Here is a 26,813-nt window from a genome sequence, read left to right as displayed (position 1 = left end):
TGGGGCATGGGGGCTGTTGGGGCCGAGGGGGGGGGGTGTTGTTGCCCTGGGGCTGTTGGGGCCCGGGGTGGGGGGGTGGTGTTGGGGCTCGGGGCCCTGCTCCCTCTCCGCCCGATGCAAAGCTCTCGAGCAGTTCCTGGGCGCCACAATTTCCAACCGTGTGTTCACTAGCACAACCAGCCGTACCACATTCGGCTCCCATGCAAGGTTCCAGCTTTAACCTGCCGTCTAATCTGTAACAATCCAGAGCTTCAGGCTCCAGGGAAATCTTAGGAGCAGCAGTTATGAGCAAAACACCCGCACGTCGCACACACTATTCCTTCATTCAGAATTAAAAAATTATCACTTGCAGAAGGAAAACATAAAACTCCAAAGAATTAACAAGTCCACGAATTAAAATATAAAGGGGTGGCAATTCAGTCTTCTGCCGCCCCTCTTAGCGCCCCGGAGGGGAGGCAATTGTAGCGGAAAGCAGTTAAGAACATAAGAACATAAGAAATAAAGCAGGAGAAGGCCATACGGCCCCTCGAGCCTGCTCCATCATTCAATAAGATCATGGCTGATCTGATCATGGACTCAGCTCCACTTCCCTGCCCGCTCCCCATAACCCCTAATCCTCTTATCATTTAAGATACAATCTATTTCTCTCTTAAATTTATTTAATGTCCCAGCTTCCACAGCTCTCTGAGGCAGCGAATTCCAAAGATACACAACCCTCTGAGAGAAGAAATTTCTCCTCATCTCAGTTCTAAATGGGCAGCCCCTTATCCAAAGATCATGCCCTCTAGTTCTAGTCTCCCCCACCAGTGGAAACATCTTCTCTGCGTCCACCTTGTCAAGCCTCCTCATAATCTTATACGTTTCTATAAGATCACCTCTCATTCTTCTGAATTCTCAATGAGTAGAGGCCCAACCTACTTCCATTGGCCGTCCTGATCACTTGCTGTACCTGTATACTATCCTTTTGTGTTTCATGTACAAGTACCCCCAGGTCCTGCTGTACTGCAGCAATTTGCAATCTTTCTCCATTTAAATAATAACTTGTTCTTTGATTTTTTCAGCCAAAGTGCATGACCTCACATTTTCCAACATTATACTCCATCTGCTAAATTCTTGCCCACTCACTTAGCCTGTCTATGTCCTCCTGCAGTCTCTTTATGTCATCCTCACACATTACCCTTCCTCCCATCTTTGTATCGTCAGCAAACTTGGCTATGTTACACTCAGTCCCCTCTTCCAAGTCATTAATATAGATTGTAAATAGTTGGGATCCATTGCCAACTAGAGAATGAACCATTTATCCCGACTCTCTGTTTTCAGTTTGTCAGCCAATCTTCTATCCTTGCTAATATATTACCCCAATCTTGTGCAGTAACCTTTTGTGTGGCACCATGTCAAATGCCTTCTGGAAGTCCAAATACACATCCACTGGTTCCCCTTTATCCACCCTGTTCGTTGCATCCTCAAAGAATTCCAGCAAATTTGTCAAACACGACTTCCCCTTCATAAATCCATGCTGACTTTGACTGACCAAATTTTGCTTTTCCAAATGTCTTGTTACTGCTTCTTTAATAATGGACTCCAACATTTTCCCAACCACAGATGTTAGGCTAACTGGTCTATAGTTTCCTGCTTTTTGTCTGCCTCCTTTTTTGAATAGGAGCATTACATTTGCAGTTTTCCAATCTGCTGGGACCTCCCCAGAATCCAGGGAACTTTGGTAAATTACAACCAATGCATCCACATTCCCTGCCGCTACTTCTCTTAAGACCCTAGGATGCAAGCCATCAGGTCTAGGGGATTTATCTGCCTTTAGTCGCATTATCTTACTGAGCACTGCCTCCTTAGTGATTGTGATTGTGTTAAGTTCCTCCCCCCTATAGCCCCTTGACTATCCACTGTTGGAATATTGTTAGTGTCCACTACCGTAAAGACTGATAGAAAATACTTGTTTAGAGTTTCTGCCATCTCCATGTTCCTCATTACTAATTCCCCGGTCTCGTCCTCTAAGGGACCAACATTTACTTTAGCCACACTTTTTCTTTTTATATACTCTTATATAAACTCTTACTATCTGTTTTTATATGTTGTGCTAATTTACTTTCATAGTCTATCTTCCCTTTCTTAATCATTTTTTTAGTCATTCTTTGCTGGCTTTTAAAAGCTTCCCAATCTTCTGTCCTCCCACTAGTTTTGGCCACTCTGTATGCCCTTGTTTTTAATCGGATACCGTCCTTTATTTCTTTAGTTAGCCACGGATGGCTTTCTTTTCTCTTGCACCTTTTCCTCTTCACTGGAATATATTTTTCTTGAGAGTTGTGAAATATCTCTTTAAATGTAAACCACTGTTCATCAACTGTCCCACACTTCAATTTGCTTTCCCAGTTCACTTCAGCCAACTCTGCCCTCATACCTTCAGTCTCCTTTATTTAAGCTTCATACACTGGTTAGAGATCCAAATTTCTCACCCTCCATCTGAATTTGAAATTCAATCATGCTATGATCACTCATTCCAAAGGGATAAGGGTACGTGGAGTCAGAGGAAATGTATTAGCATGGATAGAGAATTGGCTGGCGAACAGAAAGCACAGAGTCGGGATAAATGGGTTCTTTTCGGGTTGGAAATCGGTGGTTAGTGGTGTGCCACAGGGATCGGTGCTGGGACCACAACTGTTTACAATATACATAGGTGACCGGGAAGAGGGGACAGAGTGTAGTGTAACAAAATTTGCAGATGACACAAATATTAGTGGGAAAGCAGGTTGTGTAGAGGACACAGAAAGGCTGCAAAGAGATTTAGATAGGTTAAGCGAATGGGCTAAGGTTTGGCAGATGGAATACAATGTCGGAAAGTGTGAGGTCATCCACCTTGGGGAAAAAAAACAGTAAAAGGGAATATTATTTGAATGGGGAGAAATTACAACATGCTGCGGTGCAGAGGGACCTGGGGGTCCTTGTGCATGAATCCCAAAAAGTTAGTTTGCAAGTGCAGCAGGTAATCAGGAAGGCGAATGGAATGTTGGCCTTCATTGCGAGAGGGATGGAGTACAAAAGCAGGGAGGTCCTTCTGCAACTGTATAGGGTATTGGTGAGGTCGCACCTGGAGTACTGCGTGCAGTTTTGGTCACCTTACTTAAGGAAGGATATAATAGCTTTGGAGGGGGTACAGAGTCGATTCACTCGGCTGATTCCGGAGATGAGGGGGTTACCTTATGATGATAGATTGAGTAGACTGGGTCTTTACTCGTTGGAGTTCAGCAGGATGAGGGCTGATCTTATAGAAACATTTAAAATAATGAAAGGGATAGACAAGATAGAGGCAGAGAGGTTGTTTCCACTGGTAGGGGAGACTAGAACTAGGGGCACAGCCTCAAAATACGGGGGAGCCAATTTAAAACCGAGTTGAGAAGGAATTTCTTCTCCCAGAGGGTTGTGAATCTGTGGAATTCTCTGCCCAAGGAAGCAGTTGAGGCTAGCTCATTGAATGTATTCAAGTCACAGATAGATAGATTTTGAACCAATAAGGGAATTAAGGGTTACGGGGAGCGGGCGGGTAAGTGGAGCTGAGTCCACGGCCAGATCAGCCATGATCTTGTTGAATGGCGGAGCAGGCTCGAGGGGCTAGATGGCCTACTCCTGTTCCTAATTCTTATGTTCTTATGCTCTTTACTAGGAGATTGTTTATTAATCCTGTCTCATTACACAGGATCAGAATTAGTTTAGTCTGCCCCGGGTTGGTTCCGTTGCGCCTGGGCTGTCAGTGCCGGGACATTTGGTGTCGGTATCGACAGGGGGTGTAACAGTACCACGCGGGAGAGGCGAGCCAGTGGGCAACGTCCCTGGTTGCGACACCGGATTGATTTTTGGATCGCGCCCGACCCGTAGCTTTGCATAGAGTGTCCTGCTGGGAACACCTGTGAAAGCAATCATTCCAAGCTGTTGCAGCCACAGTCAGGTAAGTAATCCCAACCTGAGGTAAGTGTGATTGTTTTTTTTGCGATTTATGGTGTGATGGCATGAGCTATGTGTATTGGGAATGTTTTTGGTTGGGTTTTTTCAGGGTTTTTTCTCCCCCGAGGCCTCTGTTATGGTGCTCCAAGGTTGGCTCTTTAGCTCGGGATATTCCCTTGCTCAGCCGGCTTAGCACCCTAAAAGAGGTGTGCAACGCCTCCCTTAGCTCCCCGCTCGAAACTCCAGGCCCAGCTGATGAACTTTGCGGCGGCAGACACAAACCATTTGCCGGCGCAAAATTTACCTCTCTGCCTGGGACACCTAACTGAGACACGTCCGACTATCCATCCCACAATTTTTTATTTTACCTGCCAAGGACAACTATAATTACAGTTGCAGAATATTATATTTATTAAAGCTAACTTGACATCCACAATCAGTTGTCTGGGAAGACTGGATAAAATTACACATTGCAGGGTTGTCTACAGCAGGCAGGATCAAATTACACATTCCAGACAAAGTGTTGGGAGTGCCTTGCCCGCAAGGGAACCAATCGGAAATCTGGTCTTGTCTTCCAGAGACCAATCAGAAATCAGGCGTAGCAAATAGACCCACCCTTTCTGGTATCGTTCCAGCGAATTTTCATGATGCCCTTTCCATGGCTCAGATATCCACTCTACAATGGATTCCTGGAACTGTAATACCCAAACAGTAACCTAACTGATGTCTTGTACAAATTCAGTATCACTGCCTTGTTTTCATAATCAAGTAAGTTTATTCTCTTCTTCTACATAATCTCTACATCTGAATTTCCCTCTCTTCTGTTTCATGTTTTCCAAACCACCCTTGGTTCACTGCACCTGACTTGAGGCTTGCCATTCCAATCCTGCTCCTATTGAGTTTAGTGCTGGGTAAATTGAAATTTATTGCCTGACTGTTGTCATTTAAAAACTTGCCACTACAATACAATAATTATAGAAGTAAAAGTGTGTAATAATACAGAAACGTGTGTAAGTCTATATACTACATAGCCGTGTAACTCAAATAACACACACAAAAGATCATGAACATTAACACTGAAATGCCAGTCATCACATTTGCTGCATTAACCGCATGTAGTTTGTGTTTATTTATTTATGTCACTCATATAATCAACAATATATATTCACACGTCACAAAGGCTTGTATCTAGCATTCACAAATATCATATAGAGAAAAAATAATACATCATGTTAAAAATAAGCCAATAATAGGAACAAAGTAGATTCACAACTGCCCTTGATGATGACTGCTGAATGCCAATTATATACAAACAATTTACAATCCACTCATAATATATTGTTGTATGTATTCCAATCTTAAAACCAAAGCCACTTCTTAACGATTCAGCCTTTTTCTCAGGTTTAAAATATTATTATAGAAAATTAACATGTACAAATAATAAAGATTTTAACATTATTGAAAAAGATGATTTTTAAACCAGATGCTGCAACCTTATCACATTAATTATTTCTTACATTTTAACAATTGTTGTTAACTTTAGTTACATTAACTGTGGACAAAGGTTAAATTCCTTTCTTTTGTGTTTCCTTTCATAAAATATGATATTCAACTTTCCTCTATGTCTTGGGGTTCACTGACCATTTTGTACTGGCTCTGAAAAAATTGCTCTTTGTTAGCTGAAAATATCTCTAAAAAATTGTTTTTTAGCCAATTAAGGTCTAGAATTCTTCGGACCGACACAATCATTTTACAGATGACAATGCATCAGCCACTCATGCAATTTGTTCATGTGGAATACAGAAGCATTACTGTTGGATGAATTATTTCTAGCACCTGGATGAGATAACTTGTCCTCAATGCTCAAAGAGCTAATGAAACATCATATTGCAGTAAATAAAAATCTTGAACCAAAACATATGCATAAATATATTATCACTGTTCTTATCTATCTAGCCTCATTAAATACATGACCAGGTCCCATTCAAATCCCTGAAGGGCAGCTCTGTACCTTGGACCCCAATGTGTTGTGTCAGAAGCAGATTTGCATCAATAACCATCTATCGCTATGTTTCCAAACTCAACAATGCGGATAGAGCCCAGAATGAAAACGGCTGATCGGGGTGCTCGATATCCCACGATGTGCTCCCATTGCGTGACACTCTGAAATGGGAGCACTAAACTGAACATTCAACGCTAGATGGTCTCCTATAGGGAGAGGAAAAAACTGGATGGAGATTGACCACAGCTTGCTTTTATTCATCTCCTAAGGTCAGTTTCTATAGGCCTATTTATCCTCAGCTAGAGCGTGGATAAACTTTAATGAGGAAGGTCCGGTCAAAATTAATAACCGTAAAATTGAGAGGCCCATGAAGCAGCCTGCTGACTTCCACACGTGACTAACCTGCCCTCCTACCGAATGAGGCCCTACACTGAGCACGCTAACTCATAGAATTTACGTCAGTGTGAGGCATGGAAAAACCCCTAACAGAGAGCACTGAAAATAACAAATGCTTTGAAGCAACAATGTGTGTACTGGAGCAGGAATAATTTGTATTAAATTTGTATTAAAGTTTACAACATTTTTACACTTTCTCATCAAAGGGAACCAGAAAAGTCCTCCTGATTGCTTCCTGAACATGATTCACAATTCAAGTAAAACTCTACAGGTAGATTTAATGAATTTTGCTCCCAGTGTGATGCATTCTAAGCCAGGAGGGCAGTGCTGGAAAATCCTGTGGGGCCCACTAATCTCCCTATTGGTGTTCTCAATATGTGCTCCTGGTGTAAGAAGCTCTGGATCAGCAATGTGAATATAAAAAAAAAATCTAACCTTAAGACATAAGAGGGAGATTCACAGTGGCTAGTTTAAAAAGTAATATTGGTAGGAGCCTGGAAGCAAGTAATCCAGCTGTAATAAGAGCAATAAAAAAACATGGGAAAGAGACTATTTATCCATTGACTCTATTCCTGCACAGACCATGTAAAATTCACTCTATTGAGGATGAGCAGACAATTTTTCTCGTTTTCCTATTTTCTCTCTGTCTGCAGAAGATATCTCAATTTGCAGTATAGTCCCAAGGACACAAGTAGGCAAATGGCCATTCTTTGTGTGTGAATCTAGATAGTGAGTGACAACACGCTATTCAATCATGGGGAGTGGTACCACAGTGAAGCCCGGTCCTGTCCTTACCCGACATCCACAAAAGCATACTTTCCAGCAGGTGTCAGTGAATGGCAATCAAAAGTGGGAATGCTGGCAATTAATTTTTCCCCCGCCTACAGGGATACCAAGACCACTCCTATTACCAACCCTACTGAGACTAACAAAGCTGCCCGCATGGCTCAGTTCGACACTGACCAGTGTGTTTACCAGCTGAGTTATTGAAGGATGGCAACCCAGCATATTAGTTTCCTGAGGAAAGTTTCTGCAAAGCTCTCCATATTTCCAACAGAAAATCAAGCAAAATTTCAGTATACCAGCCTGATCTTATAATGCTGTGAAGGTTCGAAGCCCACGAAGTTACAAAACTCTGTAAGGAGACCCATAACAGGAAATGGGGCAATACACCTGGAGGGGGGCGGGGGTGGGCTTGAAGGGCTGTTCACACACTAAAACTAAACGGAACACAAAGACACCCCTGTAAAATTAACTAACAGAGTATGACATAACCAGGTTATCTGGTTTACTTATACAATCTATGACATTGAATAATTTCACAACCTTATAATAAGCTATATAACGCTGCAGGCAATCGTCAACTATCAACGAACCCAAAATATTTTTATTCATTGATATGAATTATTGCCCCAGTGTGCAATGAAAATGATTTTTTACCCCATCAAATAAAGTAATGTATGTTAATGAGATGCGCAATGTCCCACACAGTTTTATATACTTTTACAAAAGTAATTATTTCTTCTTGAATCACTTCTAAAATGGTTTCTCATGGTGCAAATTGATTTTTTTCACCATTTCTTCTGCATCTGAAGAGGGTCAGTTTTATTTACTGAGCTCCAGCAATTAGCTCAGAGTAGAATAGCTCAGCAAGTTGTTGTTATCGTTTGAGTATAACTGACGAGTCAGATCGTAGTTTTCTGAAAGATCAGAGCAGGAAAAAAGTTAGCAAGAGTTGGAGTCACATAGCAATGTACATTTACTTACCTGTTCAGCTGTTTTTAATTATGACATAGGGTTAAGCATCTACAGCAACAACAATTTGTATCCCTCTCCCCAACTTTTGTCTGAGGCTCAACCAGACTGTTTGCAACCTTGGTGTCATATTTGTCCCTGAAATGAGCTTTTGACCACATATACGCAGCATAATTAAGACCGCCTATTTCCACCTCTAACATCGCCCTTGCCTCAGCTCATCCGCTGCTGAAGCCCTTATCCATGTGCCATTGCTATCTCTAGACTTGACTATTCCAACGCACCCCTGGCTGGCCTCCCACATTCTACCTACAAAAACTAGAGGTGATCCAAAACTGAGCTGCACGTGTCCTAACTCACACCAATTCCCGCTCACCCATCACCCCTATGCTCGCTGACCTACATTGGCATCCGGTTAAGCAATGGTTCGATTTCAAAATTCTTATCCTTATTTTCAAATTCCTCCATGGTCTCGCCCATCCCTATCTCTGTAATCTCTTTCAACCCCACAAACCCCCATGATGTCTGCGCTCCTCTAATTCTGTCCTCTTGAGCATCCCTGTTTACCTAGGTCCCAAGCTCTAATCTCTCCACCTCTTTTTCCTCCTTCCAAACGCTCGTTGTCAAATTTTTTATCTCATAATACTCCTGTGAAGCACCTTGGTACATTTCACTATGTTAAAGGCACTATATGAATACAGGTTGTTGTTGTATTGTTAAAGTGCCTTTAGATGTAATAGAAATTTGACAACCGGACACTGAGTGGTGATGCGAGAAAGGCAAGGTAAGGTGACTGAAGATGTGGTCATAGAAGTAGGTTATGAGGAACTTTGCAAAAAGAGTGAGAGGTAACAAGGCAGAGGGATTTGTTGAGAGTGCTGAAAATGTATAGCTATGAAAGCTGGATACTGTCACCTAATGGTGAGTGAAAAGGAGACCAGTTTGAAGAGCAGAAAGCACATATAAGGCTGGAGGAGGTGGCAGAAGAAGAGGTAAGGCAGTGCAGGGCAAACATTTTGAATTTAATGTATTGAGGAGCTAATTGATGTTGACGGGCAAGGGTGGTAAGGGCGCAGGATATTTGATGCAGGATAGGTGCAGAGTTTTGATCGTGTTTCAGTTTACATAGGTTGAAATTTGGATGGTTGGCAAGAGAGCATTGGAGTAATCAAGCTTGGAAATGAGCAAGTCTTGAATAAAGTTTTCAGCAGTCATGAGAGAGAGGCAAGAGTGGAATCAGCAAATACTGCTGAGGTGCAAATAGGCAGTCATAGTGTTGGATTGGATATGCGGTTTGAAACACAAGTCAGGGTCAAACAGAACACTGAGGATGTGAACACACTGGCTCAGCCTGAGCAAGGTGCCAGGGAGGGGGACAGAGTCTAGCACTAGAGGGAAGACTTTCTAAGGGTGCAGTTGAACAGCAAGGTCTTGCTGAAAATCTTGCTGATTTGATGTTGAACAAGCAGTAGGACACAAGCAGCAGCCTGAGACAATGGCAATACAGAAAGTGATGGGCTCTGGCACTATAGCATGCGATACCAACAAACATTTTATCAACTTAATCAGAAATTCTTCTCTCGGCTAACCCATTAGGGTTAGTTTTGTGAGGCTTTGCTTCCAGCTTGTTTTGCTAGTTGGCAATGCAAGTTGGAGTTAGGGCTATATTACTATAGGGTCACTTCTGAAACTTTTGCTCATGTATAATGAGGATCTCCAATGGGAGCTTTACCCTGCAAAATGACCAATATTTAATTTAAACGGATTAGACCCTTCAATAAAATATAAGCGAAGAATTATAGACAAAACTGCTAAGTGATTGTACATTAGATGGTGTCATTTTAGGGCCGAGGAAACTGTGATCACCAACACCGTATCATCATATCACTGACAATATTATTGCACATTGGATATAAATGTTGTAAACTAGCCCTTTGTTATAAGAACATAAGAAATAGGAGCAGGAGTAGGCCAGTAGGCCCCTCCAGCCTGCTCCGCCATGAAATAAGATCATGGCTGATCTGATCTTGGGCTCAGCTCCACTTTCCTGCCCGCTCCCCATAACCCTTCACTCCCTTATCGTTCAAAACATGATAACAATGCTCCATTAAATAGAACCAATACTATTTGCACAAGCTCATTAAAGCCAATTTTAAACCCAGGTTTTTTTTTTTCCAGGTAATTTCAGGTTTTGCTTTTTAACTCAAAAACCAGGAGAAAATAAGGGTGGGGGGGGAGGCGGTGGCAAGCAAATTTGTGGCAAAAAAGGGTAAATTGAGAGAAAACCAATAAAAAATGTTTTTTGTGCAAATTGCTAAAACTCAAGTAAACAATCGTCCCCAAGATCCAAGGCAAGGTTTGCAAAGATCTATTTTACTGTTTAACTGTGATAGAAAGAGACAGCATCGGCTGACATCATTTACCTTATCAAATGTTTGCTCCATCAGACCCCATCAGTAGAATTTAATTATGTATTTACCATGTTTTCACTAAATTTTCAATCTTTAAAAACATTTATTATGCCACACATCCAATACACATCATGCTGATTGATAGTATACTAAAAACTACCAATGTGCTTTTAAATACATTGGATCCATCAACATTTTCTTATGCACTCAATAAAAATACAAGGTACACTGTCTGTAGGTTGCTTTATCCCAATGTGTCCCAGCAGATACTGGGTGGGTGGGCAGTTAGAAATGAGCAGGTTACTTACCCGCTCATATCCTGTCCATTTCTGATTTCAACCTGCAGGATTTTGCAAACAGTTGAGGTACTTGCCTAAAGCAGGCAGGAGCCTCATAAATCTATGAAAATTGGCATCCGCCATGTCAATAGGACCTGATGGCAATTTTAACTGCAATTTAAGCAGGAATGGCTTTCCCAATAGGCAGAAGTAGGTTTGAAGACAGAGAGATCCTGACAGGTAAATCTAAAAGCTTTCCTTTGTGATGTGAGGAGGAGTAGGTGTGCTGCAGACTTGCGACCCTCACCTCCCCCACCTCACGATCTCAAGACCATCCCCTGCCCTCAGAAAATGGTCCCGACAGCCAATCCTGACACCTACTTGCTGTTGAAAGGCATAGAGTTGTATGATTTAAAGCCGCTTCCGACTGACTTCCTGCTTGGAACTTAGATGAGGCCTGGCCATTAAAATTGGCCGAGCGTTATTCTGGCGCAGGGGAGCAGGAAATTAACTCGCAAGTGCAGTTTCCTGCCAGAAATCTGCTGGCAGTTAAAATCCAGGCCCAACAATGCCAATTAGATCATATAATTAATATACAGTAAAACACAAATACTTTAACTTCAGTAATAACCGTTAAGTTACAGTTATTCATATAAATTAATTTTTTGGAGTAACTTTTATCATGGGACTGGATCCATTTATGTTCAGTTTCATGGTCGTACTTACTCTTTTTAGCAGCAAAACCATATTTAGGTTTTGAGAAAGGCTTTGCAGTAGAAGTACTCTGTACAGTCTGAAAAAAATAAAAGCACAAATGTTAATGGATGAAGCTGCCTTTGCTTATTTACCTTGGACTTTTTGTTTTCTACTGTTCCCATTTCTCAGTTCCCCAAGGAGTGATTCGAAAAGGATCAGTGCTCACTGGGAGCACATCTCAGGAAATTACCAGCAACAGCCCAGAATTTCTCAGATTTGCTCCTTACTGAGAACACACTTTTATCCAGCCATCTGAGAGGGCATGGGAGCAGCTTGAATTTTCCGTTTTCCCCGATGGCAAGTGTTTCATTTTCACTATATATTACTTGGACATGGCACCCGAGATTGGCAATTCATTGTATAAAGAATCATGTGCAGCAGTTATAATGGGTGACTTTAATATGCACATAGATTGGGCTAACCAAACTGGAAGCAATACGGTGGAGGAGGATTTTCTGGAGTGCATAAGGGATGGTTTTTTAGACCAATATGTCGAGGAACCAACTAGGGGGGAGGCCATCTTAGACTGGGTGTTATGTAATGAGAGAGGATTAATTAGCAATCTCGTTGTGCGAGGCCCCTTGGGAAGAGTGACCCATAATATGGTGGAATTCTGCATTGGGATGGAGAATGAAACAGTTAATTCAGAGACCATGGTCCAGAACTTAAAGAAGGCTAACTTTGAAGGTATGAGGCGTGAATTGGCTGGGATGGATTGGCGAATGATACTTAAGGGGTTGACTGTGGATGGGCAATGGCAGACATTTAGAGACCGCATGGATGAACTACAACAATTGTACATTCCTGTCTGGCATAAAAATAAAAAAAGGAAGGTGGCTCAACCATGGCTATCAAGGGAAATCAGGGATAGTATTAAAGCCAAGGAAGTGGCATACAAATTGGCCAGAAATAGCAGCGAACCTGGGGACTGGGAGAAATTTAGAACTCAGCAGAGGAGGACAAAGGGTTTGATTAGGGCAGGGAAAATGGAGTATGAGAAGAAGCTTGCAGGGAACATTAAGACGGATTGCAAAAGTTTCTATAGATATGTAAAGAGAAAAAGGTTAGTAAAGACAAACGTAGGTCCCCTGCAGTCAGAATCAGGGGAAGTCATAACGGGGAACAAAGAAATGGCGGACCAATTGAACAAGTACTTTGGTTCGGTATTCACGAAGGAGGACACGAACAACCTTCCGGTTATAAAAGGGGTCGGGGGGTCTAGTAAGGAGGAGGAACTTAGGGAAATCCTTATTAGCCGGGAAATTGTGTTGGGGAAATTGATGGGATTGAAGGCCGATAAATCCCCAGGGCCTGATGGACTGCATCCCAGAGTACTTAAGGAGGTGGCCTTGGAAATAGTGGATGCGTTGACAGTCATTTTCCAACATTCCATTGACTCTGGATCAGTTCCTATGGAGTGGAGGGTAGCCAATATAACCCCACTTTTTAAAAAAGGAGGGAGAGAGAAAACAGGGAATTATAGACCGGTCAGACTGACATCGGTAGTGGGTAAAATGATGGAATCAATTATTAAGGATGTCATAGCAGTGCATTTGGAAAGAGGTGACATGATAGGTCCAAGTCAGCATGGATTTGTGAAAGGGAAATCATGCTTGACAAATCTTCTGGAATTTTTTGAGGATGTTTCCAGTAGAGTGGATAAGGGAGAACCAGTTGATGTGGTATATTTGGACTTTCAGAAGGCGTTCGACAAGGTCCCACACAAGAGATTGATGTGCAAAGTTTGGGATTGGGGGTAGTGTACTGACATGGATTGAGAACTGGTTGTCAGACAGGAAGCAAAGAGTAGGAGTAAATGGGTACTTTTCAGAATGGCAGGCAGTGACTAGTGGGGTACCGCAAGGTTCTGTGCTGGGGCCCCAGCTGTTTAGACTGTACATTAATGATTTAGATGAGGGGATTAAATGTAGTATCTCCAAATTTGCGGATGACACTAAGTTGGGTGGCAGTGTGAGCTGCGAGGAGGATGCTGTGAGGCTGCAGAGCGACTTGGATAGGTTAGGTGAGTGGGCAAATGCATGGCAGATGAAGTATAATGTGGATAAATGTGAGGTTATCCACTTTGGTGGTAAAAACAGAGAGACAGACTATTATCTGAATGGTGACAGATTAGGAAAAGGGGAGGTGCAAAGAGACCTGGGTGTCATGGTACATCAGTCATTGAAGGTTGGCATGCAGGTGCAGCAGGCTGTTAAGAAAGCAAATGGCATGTTGGCCTTCATAGCAAGGGGATTTGAGTACAGGGGCAGGGAGGTGTTGCTACAGTTGTACAGGGCATTGGTGAGGCCACACCTGGAGTATTGTGTACAGTTTTGGTCTCCTAACATGAGGAAGGACATTCTTGCTATTGAGGGAGTGCAGCGAAGGTTCACCGGACTGATTCCCGGGATGGCGGGACTGACCTATCAAGAAAGACTGGATCAACTGGGCTTGTATTCACTGGAGTTCAAAAGAATGAGAGGGGACCTCATAGAAACATTTAAAATTCTGACGGGGTTAAACAGGTTAGATGCAGGAAGAATGTTCCCAATGTTGGGGAAGTCCAGAACCAGAGGTCACAGTCTAAGGATAAGGGGTAAGCCATTTAGGACCAAGATGCGGAGGAACTTCTTCACCCAGAGAGTGGTGAACCTGTGGAATTCTCTACCACAGAAAGTTGTTGAGGCCAATTCACTAAATATATTCAAAAAGGAGTTAGATGAGGTCCTTACTACTAGGGGGATCAAGGGGTATGGCGAGAAAGCAGGAATGGGGTACTGAAGTTGAATGTTCAGCCATGAACTCATTGAATGGCGGTGCAGGCTAGAAGGGCCGAATGGCCTACTCCTGCACCTATTTTCTATGTTTCTATGTTTCTATGTGTTAGAGCCAATAATATAACTTCCATAGCTTAGCACTTTGCAGCATCAACCCATTGTAGGTTCTCGGGTTCCTGGGGAACACTATGGCTATTTCAGCATATTAATATATTAAAACATTCATATATTGTTTCTCTTTCAGATGCTAATGATTTGCTGTTAATTTTTCATAACCTTACCTTTGTTCGGGAAGAGAGCCCTGCCAATGAAAACTTCTTCATTAAGGCTTCTCGTACCTAAGTTAATACAGGTAGCAGAAGAAAACATTTTATTAGGTGAAGTGAAAATAGACGAAGCTGGAAAACTGGTGGAAATGACATATGTAGCTCACCTTCTTATCCATGCATGTTCCAAAAATCAAAATAAAGAATCCCTAAAGAAAAGGAAGATATTCTTAAGCAGTTAACAAATAGATCTTTAACTAATTACAAACACTTTTTAACATGCCATTAACTAATACAAAATTACCATTTGCCAAATAGTTTACTCGGGTTAAAATAGGCTTCAAAAGCAGAAGCTTTTTTCAACCAATGATATCCAGTGATAATTGTTCTCAGAGCTTAATTCTTAGATTGCTGACAGGTCTGGAGAGCTCCCTTTCTTTCTGCCCCACAATGCTAAATGTGATGCTGGGCAGTTTTTGGCTTCCCAAATCCCGCTTCCAATTAAACATGCTGAGTTGATGAGAATTGATTTATATGAATTCTACAGCATAAATGAGTTAACTAAGCAGTTATAAGTCAAACATTATAAATCATAGATAATACATACCTGAAAAGCATTGAGAATTGTAAATATATAATGGAAAGTAATATTGGAATTCTCTTGAAAGGTCGGTATTCCAAATGCCCAGGTGAGACCGAGAATTGGAGTTAGCACAGCAATACTTCTTACAATTTGTTTGAGTGTGTCTTTCTCCTGATTATAGCCTCTGGGTCTATCCCCAATTGTTGGTCGCAGCATCTTATATATGACTACTATCAGAATAATGGTGTTGATTGCGATGATAGTCAATGCAGGTATAATAAATGCAAGTAGAGGGTACTCTTCCTTCCAGCTGAGCCAGCAGGCTTCTTCTCTTGTGTAACTGTTTCTTGGATAGGTAACTCCGATTGTGATGACTGAGATTATTAGTGGAGCCAGGTAACCAATACTAAGTGAAATTCCCATCATAGCTGACTTACTGAAATCATGGAAAATGAAAAGCACACGATATGCAAGTAGTAAGCCCAGGGTTAACATCCAAAAAAATAAGGCCAGATAGAAAAAGTGAATGAAGAACGTAGCAGCTGTACAAATGCCTGTTTGTGGGTTGACCTCTGAAGCCACAATGAACCATATATCAGCTACCAGCAGATTTACAGCAATGTTCAGAATTCCAACATGGCGAATATATGAGGTTTTATTTTTGGTCACATACTTCCATACTATGGCTTCTATAATAATGGTGATTAGTAAACTTCCTATTGAAATGGCAACTCCAATTTTGGTTATTTTATCCAAAGCTTTGTCATCGCGAGTAACAGGGGACATTAAAATAGAAAAGGATGTCAAGTGCTCACAGTTACATTTGATACTGTTTCCTTCATTACTTTCAGATGTACAGCCAGTGCTATTCCATTCACCTCTGCCACTAAAATCCCAAAACGCACACTTGGCAGTGTTGAAATCAAGTGAGGCATTTCTTGGTGTGAAGGTCATTTCAATGTTAACAGCTTTCATAGCACTTAATGTTATGGTCACAACAAGACCATTAATTAAAAAGTTGTTACCAAAGTTTGTATTATTGGGTAAAATATCAATCCATGTTGGATATGCAATATTGATAACTGCGCCATTTTGTGCGTTTTCCAATTCTTTACGGGCAATGAATATTTTAGCACTTAAATTGGAATATTCCATAATGGTAAAATTTTCAAAGGTTACATCAATATCAGAGACATTTCCTTGAGGAACAATTTTAGCAGCACTGAGCTGAAGATTGTCTGTTTTGATTTCTAAACTGTTGCGTGTTAGATTGAGACGAGTCGTAAACCTTTCCACTGATTGTAATAATTGAGAACTAGGGTTAACGTCAGTTGTTGTGGTCGTGAGAATTTTCCATGTTTCTATTGATGTAGTAGCGATCACAGCGCTTACAGTTTCCAAGAAATTCTGAGAAACACAAAATAAAGCTTTATTAATCAAAATGTTCAAATGTAGTTCACAGAAAATCAGATATTTTTGGAATCAGAAAAAGGCCCAAAAATTTGGGCTTAAACATACAAAAATGACAGGCAGGAAAAGACCAACTGGTCCATTAAGTCTGTCCCACACTCATGATGTCTGGAGAAAATTGTCTAGACCTTATTACCCCCCAACCCCCTGCGCAGCCATGTAATCAACTGGGAAAAAACATAAAACCAGAAAAGCCCAGGCCCAATAAAGTAAAATCAAAATCTGAAAAATTCCTCTCTGACCCCCTCAAGTGATTAAAACCAGTCCAGGAGGTCACATTGACCAAATGTACATTAACTGTAAATCCACTTACCTGTTTTACAATGCGATCTCTGCTCCAGCCCCAGCAGCTCCCTTTTGAAGGCTTGCAGAGTTAGCACCCACTGCACAAGCTGGCAATGCATTCCAGATGTTCAGTACTCTCTGGGTAAAGAACCACCTGACATCTAGCCTATTCCTAATTCTGCATAGTTTAAATACAAGCCCCCAAGTCCTCCCCAATCTGTCAAACTGTAATAATCTATCAATGGACACACAATCCAGCTCTTCATTATTTTATATATCTCTATCACAGCCCTCTTCATTATTTTATATACCTCTATCATGTCCCCTCTAAGTTTATACAGCTCTAAAGTAAATAGACCCAGATCTTAAGCATATCTGAGTAATTAAGGTTCTCTAAACCAGAGATCATTCTCATAGTTCTCTTCTGAACCTTTTCCAGCCATGTGAGGGGACCAAAACTCATTTCCAAGCATCCCCAGCACAGTATTTCTGTTTTACATGGGACTTGCACTCCAGACCCACCAATGGATATTTAAGTGAGCTGCAGATTATCAGCAGCTGCAAGGTCTGGCCCAGTGGGACAAAACCAGCAGAATTATCCCTGTGGAATTTTGGGACCATTACCCCTTGAATTGTAATTATAATTTAGTGACCTTTGTGCATTATCACACTAAAATGGAAAATGTCAAGCATTCCTTAATTTTGTCCATTGTCCGACCTGAGAATTAACTAAACAAAACAGAAATGAGACTATTTCTATGAGGTGGAGAGAAGGTGGGCAGAGATGGAAAGAATACAGCAGTATTACCCAATTTCCCTGTTTAATTTACACCTTGTTTCAGATATCAAAAACACATTTTCCAGACAAATGCAGAATAATGGGATAGTGTGATAGAAAATCTGAAATGTCAGGCTATCATAGAAACATAGAAACATAGAAAATAGGTGCAGGAGTAGGCCATTCGGCCCTTCGACCCTGCACCACCATTCAATGAGTTCATGGCTGATCATGCAATTTCAGTACCCCCTTCCTGCTTTCTTTCCATACCCCTTGATCCCTTTAGCCATAAGGGCCACATCTAACTCCCTTTTGAATATATCTAACGAACTGGCCTCAACAACTTTCTGTGGTAGAGAATTCCACAGGTTCACAATTCTCTGAGTGAAGAAGTTTCCCCTCATCTCGATACTAAATGGCTTACCCCTTATCCTTAGACTGTGACCCCTGGTTCTAGACTTCCCCAACATTCTTCATGCATCTAACCTGTCCAATCCCGTCAAAATTTTATATGTTTCTATGAGATTCCCTCTTATTCTTCTAAATTCCAGTGAATACAAGCCCAGTTGATCCAGTCTTTCTTGATAGGTCAGTCCTGCCATCCCGGGAATCAGTCTGGTGAACCTTCGCTGCACTCCCTCAATAGCAAGAATGTCCTTCATGTGCCCATAAAAGCTAATGCTCTTTCCCTTCCATTTTTCTCCTGTATCCAAGAACATAATTTCACATTGGAGTACGAGAGTAAATTCACCACTCTCCTGCTCCCAGTGGGAGCTTTACTTGAAAGCAATGTGGGTTAGAGTGTTGAAATGCAGTAATTGTAGGCATATATCTGAACTGCGGTCCCTTTAAGCATGGCTCCCTACTGATAGTGTGAGATCAGTGAATTTACACTATGATTTCATAGCCGCCCTCATGAACGTTTAGCAAGTTATCGTTCTTTGGGGCCGAAATTCACCCCCGCCGGAAATGTGTCGCACCTACCGTTTTTGTGGTGTTTTGGCCGCGGATGCGGTGGCCCATCCTGCGAAATTCAGCTCTTTGTCGTTTTTTCGAGTGGGGCGGAAGTTGTCATAATGGGGGCAGAAGTGGGGGCGGGAGCAGAGTGTCCGTCATAAGAGGGGCGGAGGTGGGGGCGGGACAGAGTCTCTGCTGCTGTCAGTCATCAGCGCCGGGCTGGTGATGTCATCACACTGGCGTGTCACAATGTCTCTCCCCTTCAGTTAAAGGAGAAAGCCACTGTGAGCTCTGCATTTTTTACGTTAGGTCCATTGGGTCACCATGGAGGGTTTCGGCCAGGCCAGTGGCGTGGCACCCAAGAATGGCTGCCTGGCCGACAAAAAAAAATAAGATGGCAGCCGTGGCAGTGCGCCCTCCCCTTTAATGGTGACCGCATCGCCATTTCAAACACAGTGCACCGACAGAAAAAGCTGTCGGCTGCACCGGCCAGCGGCCAGAAGATTTTCTCAGCTGAATTTTGCTTCCAGGGCAGGACATCGGTGGTGTGTGCTCTGATGACGCAGTTAGGAGGTTTTGGCAGCAGTGGGGCAGAAGTGGGGGAAGTGGAGCGAATATGGTCAGCGCCGGAAAAACCCTATAGGAGAATTTTGCAAGCGGCGGCCATTTGATGAACAATCAGCAGCCATTCGACACTGTCACATGGCCGCTGGGCCTTCTTGAGAGACTGAATTTCGGCCCCTTTATGTTTTAGTTGGAAATTGAGCTTCAATGAGTTATTTATACATTTGATTCCTCACAACTGAACCCAACAGATGTCATTCAAATTGGTTAGGATAGACAGCTGTTGAGGGCTGATGCAACTACCCAAACCAAAGCCAAAGACTGCAATCGTGAAGGTGAACAAATCACCTTGGCATCAGCTAAAGATCAGGGGGCCAAAATTCACCCCCGACGGAAATGGGACGTGTGTTTGATGTGTTTTCAATGCCCCAGTGTATGTGGTGGCCTCTTGCACAAAATTCAACTCTTTGTCTTTATTTTTGAGCGGACAGGAAGTTGGTCATAGTGGGGACGGAAGTGGGGCGGAGAGCAGAAGATCGGTCATCAGAGGGGTGGAAGTGGGGGTGGACGGACTGTCCATCGCAGTCACTCATCAGAGTAGCGCTGATGATGTCATCTCACTAAAATTGGCCTCCCCCCTTGTGAAATAGCACCAAACAGAAAAGCCTAAAATCCAGCCCTCTGTTTTTCTCTCCACGAATGTTACGTGACCTGCAGCATGTTCTGTCTTCTCAATGGTCTTTTTTTACCATCTGAGCCCTTGCAAGCATCCAGCAGCACTCCATACACACTTAAAAAAACTTTTCACATCTATTGCAGCAGGCCACCATTTCTATAAAATAAAAAAAAATGTCCAAAATCTTCAATCCAAACTTACCTGGATGATGTGTGTGTCCCTTTAAGAGGAGCAGACTTTGCCACTGTCAGCCTGCTTGCACGCCAGGTTTCCCAGGTGTGCTTAGGACCCAGCACTGAATTCAGCCTTAGGTTAAAGTTCGGGCTTGTGACATAAAGTTGGCGTTGCACTCCGATTTACGTCACAAAGCCGTCATTTTGTTAGAGGTGTCGGTGCCAATGACCAGCAGCACAAAGGTAGGGACCAAAACAGCGGCCGCCGCGGGACCAGACAGCAGCTGGCGAAAGAGCGGAAAAGTGTTTAAGACCACAGCTTTCTCAGCCAAAGTATTTTCCCTGGTTCAATGCAGTATAGTGAGATGAAGTACAACAGTGAATCTGTCACAAGCGTGTTTTTGGAAAAGTGCTTCCAACTTGTATTTGATTCAATGTTGTTGAGGTTGAAGTGTTTCTTATTGCACTGGATCCCAAGGACCAGGATGAACCAAATTTGGACATTCAAGATTCCTTTTCAGCAACTTAGGCAAGTTCCAAGCGTATTATAGCGAATCTTCAAGCAAGTTTATTTGGAATAATAAAGAAGCAAGACTCTTCAGGAAGAGTTCATTAGCAAGCCGTAAAACTCTCACATTCAGCTCGAGTCTCACAGCTAATAATTAGATCACACAACTTTTCTGCACTAGAAAATTACACCTTCACAGTTTCTGCCATTTGTGCATCAGATGTATAAGATTGTCCCCTCAGACTATAGGCTAGACTTTCTATCAGTTTCGTCTCACTATTGGCCACTTACCGCCCATTTAACCGCTGAGATGAAGTCTAACACCCATTTATCGCCCATTTTCCCTAAAAATGGAAATTAACACCCATTTATCGCCAGTGTTAGTTTTGGTCATGTATAAGGGCTGGTGCTGTCCCTGCATTTTTCCTGCAGCTGTCGTGCTGCAAAAATCATGTCCATTGTGCCCAGTAGGGGATGAAATCCGCATTGTGACTCCGAGATTGGAGTTATTGTTGAGCTATTTCTGAATTATTTGAAAATATTTTGAGATCTAAATGGATGCAATTGAATCTATTGAAAGAAGGATGAGCGAGGAGGAAGAAGAAGGAATGGCTCAAGAGGTAGATATCACCTCTGCTATCTCTGTCCATATCCTTTGATAAACCTGCGGGGGTGGGTGGGCATTCCCATACCCACGCCCACCCTGGGTCAATTGTGCTCACCTATTCTCGACCTCTGCCACTAAGGCAACATTGGCCTCCTCGCTAAAGCGCTTTGCGCGCCTATGTCCTCCCATTTCTCCCCCTTGAGCCACTCCTTTTTCCTCCTCCTCGCTCATCCTTCTTTCAATAGATTCAATTGCATCCATTTAGATCTCAAAATATTTTCAAGTAATTTAGAAATAGCTCAACAATAACTCCAGTCTCTCCAAAAATCCAATACTCCACAAACCACACTACTAGCTTTCTCCTCCCTCTCTCTCTCTCTCTCTCGCCTTTTTCACTCTCCTGCACATGTGCAGATGATCCCTAACCTCCTGAAACACGGGAAAAGACTGTTGCTATAGAGCCGGCCTTGCACAATTTAATAAACTTCTAACACCCATTTCACATCGCTACGGCTAACACCCAAATTAAAAAGTGGAAACTAGCGGGTTTAAAAATGGGCGATATTCCCGCAATCACAAAAAACACTAAACGTAAACGCTGGAAATAATGCCTACTTTTGGGCGATCTGGAGACTAATGCAATGTCTAGCCCCACATATTGTAAAAAAGGAAGCATACGACAATCATCCAAACCGCGAAAGAATACTCCTACTGCCCCACTGTGAAACTTTTATTTTCTATACTAGTCATGCTGTGGAAGCGCTAAGAGATGTTAGTCTTAATTTATGGATACTTTGTGCTGTGGACAAATGGATGCTATAAAGTAGATTAAGGTCCAAACTTCATCACCCAATCCCCAGTGTTGTTACAGAAAAGAAAATATGGGCCCAAGTTTCCACATGATTTGCTCCTGATTTTTAGGAGCAACTGGTGTAGAACGGAGTATCTTAGAAATCGAAATTCTCGTCATTTAGTTTGCTCCAGTTCTAGTCAGTTAGAACAGTTTCACTTTGGAACAGAATTTTGTTTTCAAAAGGGGGCGTGTCCGGCCACTTACGCCTGTTTTCAAAGTTTCGTCAGTGAAAACTTACTCCAAACTAACTTAGAATGGAGTAAGTGAAGATTTTTGTACACTCGAAAAAACCTTGTCTACACTTTAGAAAATCAGGCATAGGTTACAAATCAGGCGTAGGGAATGGGGGGGGGGGGGTGGGGGCGGGTTTAAAGGGAAGTTTACAAACATTAAACACTTCAGTTTTACAAATAAAGAGCCATCATCAATAATAAATGATAAATACATCAATAAATCAACCAATAAATCAATCAAAAAAAATTAATAAGAAATAATTTTTTTTTAAAATCAATAAATAAACCATTTTCTACTTACCGACTGCAGCACCGGGAGCCCTCCAACAGCGTGCTGGGATGCCCCCCCCAGTGTGTCTCTGTCAGTGTCTCTATCTCTCTGTCTGTCTGTGTGTGTCTCTCACTCTCTGTCTGTCAGTGTCTGTGTTTCTGACAGTGAGGGGAGGGGGAGGAGGGGAGAAAGGGGGGAGCAGAGGGAGGGAAGGGGGAGGGATGGGGGAGAAGGGGGGAGGGGGGAGAAGGGGATAAAGGGGAGAAGGGGGAGAAAGGAGATGGGGGGGAAAAGGAGATGGGGGAAGGAGATGGGGGGTTGGAAGGAGATGGGGGGTTGGAAGGAGATTGGGGGGGAAGGAGATTGGGGGGGAAGGATCTGGGGGGGAAGAGGAGATGGGGGGAAGGAGATTGGGGGGGGGGAAGGAGATTGTGGGGGGGAAAGGAGAAGGGGGAGGGAGGCTGAACGGACCGGGCCCTAGACTTCGGGCAGGGCCTGTCCCCAGCACCAGATTTACAGGTAGGTGGAGCGGGAGTCGGGTCGGGGTCGGTGTTGGGTCCGGTCCGGGGCGGGGGGGGAAGCGGGAGTCAGGTCGGTGTCGGGTCCGGTCCGGGGGCGGCGAAGCGGGAGTCAGGTCGGTGTCGGGTCCGGTCCGGAGGTGGGAAGCGGGAGTCGAGTCGGGTCGGGAGGAAGCAGGTGCTGGCCGTGGGAGGAGCCTTATTCACGCAGCCCCAGTGAGGCCATTCGGCCAGGGCTAGGGGCTGTGTGCTTCGGCCCCTCCCACACAGTTTTGGGCGCCTGGAGCTACTGCACATGCGTGCCCACTGTAGTGCGCATGTGCAGAGGTCCCGGCACTGTTTTCAGTGCAGGGACCTGGCTCCGCCCTCTACAGCTCCTGCTGCATTGCGCCGAGGGCCAGAGGACCTGCAGGGAGGTGGAGAATCTGGAGGTTTTTTTTAGGCGCACTTTGTGGCGTGAAAAACGGGCGTCCAGGTCGGGACTGCGCCGTTCTAGGCGTGGCTCGAAACTTGGGCCCTATGACTCTAAACTTCACTTTCACACAAAAGAGACAGAGTGCAGAAAAACGCTGTAGTCGGCTCGAGACTGTTCCTGGCAGATGCTTGTTCTTACCCCCAAATCTGTTTCGTCAACAGTGACATTTACATTTGAAAATGTTGTCAGAATGGTAACCACAGCTTGGACATTTCCAGGAGAGGTTATGTCCTCCTCAGCTGCGGCTGTGGCGTTGGTTAACTGCGCAAGAAGACTGGAAAAATTCTTTGCCAAATCGGTGGAGTTTGTCTCCTGAAATTGAAATTAGAAATGATTACAAGAACATGTGAAATTGATGGAAAAGATAAGCTAGTAAATCGTGCGTGTTCCATGCACTCATGGTGTAACTGACCAGCATGATCCCCAATGCATCAGATGCAGAAGACCGTCCCCTCAGTCTACATATTGTAAAATAGGAAGCATATGACAATCATCCAAACCTCGAAAGAGATAGAAACATAGAAACATAAAAAATAGGTGCAGAAGTAGGCCATTCGGCCCTTCGAGCCTTGTAAGAGAAATTTGGCATTAGGGGTAGCAGCGGGACAAGGGTTAAAGTGCTGGTTCCTGCAATGGCCCATAAGGAGGTAAAGGCTTTTCTTCTCACGCCTTGTATCTCTTCTCACGCCTTGTACATTCCAGCTCCAAGGCTCCAGAAGGTACTGTTATGGGTTGGGATACCAGATAGTATTCCAACATGGAATGTCAATAGGAGAGAACCTAAACAGACCGCTGATAAGGCGGTGAGAAGAGACCAGAGAGAGACTTCATGGCACCAAAGGAAATGTATAACAAATCCCAACGTAATGATACCATTCTGGGAACGGTCTAAGATGGTCACGAGATCATGGCCTGTCAATCAGAGCTCATGACCTGTCAATCCGGAGTAGTACTGATAAGGTAGTCCAATTAGGGAAGTAGCGCTGATAAGGTAGTCCAATTAGAGATCTAGGGAGGTCTTGTCTGGGAACAGAGGGGTTTTTGAAATGTATAAAAGTTGTATGATTGTGCTGTTCGGGGAGCATCCCCACTCACAGGCGGCTGTGATGCGGGTTGTTCCCGGACGTTTGTAATAAAGATCGTTGTACTTTGCCATCCGTCTCTGTCTGCTAACTTCGAGAATTGCTACGTGGGCTGGGGCAAGCGTCGACCCTCTATATCAGTGGGCCCGCTCGTGGGAGAGGAAGCCTTCTCATCTCCCCCTTACAAGCCTGCACCGCCATTCAATGAGTTCATGGCTGAACATGCAACTTCAGTACCCCATTCCTGCTTTCTCGCCATACCCCTTGATCTCCATAGAAACATAGAAAATAGGTCTCCACCAACAGCTGCATAATCTCCAAGGGGAGGCAAAGAAACAGATTTTTTAAAACCCTGCGCCATTTCCGGTTGGGAATGTCTGGGAAATTCCTCTTTGGCCCACAAAGGCAATCAAAATTAGTGACTGTGAGACACGTCATTTAATGTTTCATCTTCCTTTTGTATGCTGTGATATCAGCCACAGCTAAGAATCCATCCCTTTTGAATGCTTTCAGCGAATCCGCACTCACTCTACAAGCTGGCAACTTGCTGCAAAAATTGATGCCCCTCTGCGAAAAGAAAAACTCCGGACAGCTAATCTAATTCTTTGTTTACGTAACTTATACACATGTCCTCGGGTTCTCCCTAACCTATCTAATTCAAATAATCTATCCACATGGTCACAGTCTAGTTCCTTCATTATTTTAAACATCTCAATCAAATCTCCCCAGAATATACGCTTTTCTACAGTAAAAAGACTCAGCTCTCTAAGCCTCTAAGTTAACTAAGGGTTTTGAAGCCAATACTTGGAGGGGAAATATTTGTAGGGCTATGAGGGAAGGGCAGGGGAGTGGGACTGATTGGATAGCTCTTTCACAGAGCCATTACAGTCACGATGGGCTGAATGGCTTCCTTCTGTGTTGTATCCTATGATTCTAAGTATCAATCTAATGGCACTACTTTGAACCTCGACTCGTGCCTTTATATCACCCGTCATGGGACGGACCAAAACTGCCCACAATATTCTGGATAAGGCCTGACCAAAGTCTTATACAAAGACAGTACACTAATTTTTATTTTTATATTAGATCATACTAGAAATGCATCCTAACACTCTATTTGCTTTGGTTATAGTCTAGCTGCATCATTTGTGAGCTTGTAGCGATGCATGTGCTTATAACATCTAGGTTTTTTTTCCCAGTCAGCATTTGTTGCATAATATACGTTATGTCTTGAATAAAGAGTCAGACTAGATACTGCAAGCTCAAAGTAAGGTGTGACCGTAGTCATCTATTACAGATCTCGGAGTGCCTCTCCAGCCTGTGAGGCCTCCTTATATACAGGTGCTCCCAAGGGATTGTGGGATCCCAGGGGACTCCAGGGGATAAGCCCCCTGGTGGTTAGACATGGTATTTACAGGTTTACATACATAACAACACTCCCCCCTGCCCCACCCAAAGTCAATAGTGTAACTATTTACAATGTGAGTCGATCTGGGGCCTTCCTTCCTTCCGTCTCGGTGCAAATGCTGGTTTTGGTGAGTTGTTTGTTGGGCCCTCGCTGGTCTGCTGTGCAGCTGACCTTGCTGGGCTGCTGGGGGTGATGAGTCCTGCTGGGCTGCTGCAGGTGATGGGTTCTGCTTCATGGTCAACCGCTGGATCGGTTGCCACTTGTGTATGTGTTGGAGGGTCGAAAAAGGTGGAGTCTCTTGTGGCTTGTTCTGGATAGTCCGTAAATCTGAGTTTGATTTGGTCCAAGTGGGTCCATTTGAGAGTTTGACCACAAACACCCTACTCTCTTCTTTGGTCAGAACAGTGCCAGGAAGCCACTTGGGACCTTGTCCATATTTCAACACAAATACAGGATCATTTATCTCAATTTCGCGTGACACATTTACGCGATCAAGATATGTATTCTGTTGAAGCCGCCTGCTCTCTTCCTGTTCGTGTAGATCAGGGTGGACTAATGAGAGCCTTGTCTTAAGTGCCCTTTTCATGAGCAGTTCAGCGGGAGGGACCCCAGTGAGCGAGTGGGGTCTTGTGCGGTAACTGAGCAGGACTCGGGATAAGTGAGCCTTCAGTTACCCTTTTCAAGCTCTGCTCTTGTTTGAACTGCTTGTTCTGCCTGACCATTGGACGCTGGTTTAAATGGGGCAGATGTGACATGTTTGATCCCATTGCGAGGTCATGA

General features: G+C 43.4%; 1 protein-coding gene across 1 annotated transcript in view; it reads right to left on the bottom strand.

Moving 5' to 3' along the window:
* Window positions 1-7,528: 7,528 nt before the first annotated feature.
* The window catches only part of LOC139266828 (adhesion G protein-coupled receptor F4-like), a 186,779-nt gene continuing 167,494 nt past the window's right edge, over window positions 7,529-26,813 (bottom strand). Inside the window, exons 11-16 of the mRNA XM_070884435.1 lie at window positions 23,682-23,855; window positions 15,200-16,582; window positions 14,760-14,801; window positions 14,608-14,664; window positions 11,520-11,586; window positions 7,529-8,049 (exon numbers count right to left, since the gene is read on the bottom strand). Coding sequence (XP_070740536.1) covers window positions 7,976-8,049; window positions 11,520-11,586; window positions 14,608-14,664; window positions 14,760-14,801; window positions 15,200-16,582; window positions 23,682-23,855 — 1,797 coding nt within the window. The 3' untranslated portion in view covers window positions 7,529-7,975. The remainder of the gene's footprint in view (window positions 8,050-11,519; window positions 11,587-14,607; window positions 14,665-14,759; window positions 14,802-15,199; window positions 16,583-23,681; window positions 23,856-26,813) is intronic.

This window comes from Pristiophorus japonicus, chromosome 7 (genome assembly GCF_044704955.1).
Source record: "Pristiophorus japonicus isolate sPriJap1 chromosome 7, sPriJap1.hap1, whole genome shotgun sequence".
NCBI classification, from domain to species: Eukaryota; Metazoa; Chordata; class Chondrichthyes; family Pristiophoridae; genus Pristiophorus; species Pristiophorus japonicus.
The sequence above is the reverse complement of the archived record's forward strand: the minus strand, read 5'-3'. Positions and strand labels throughout refer to the sequence as shown.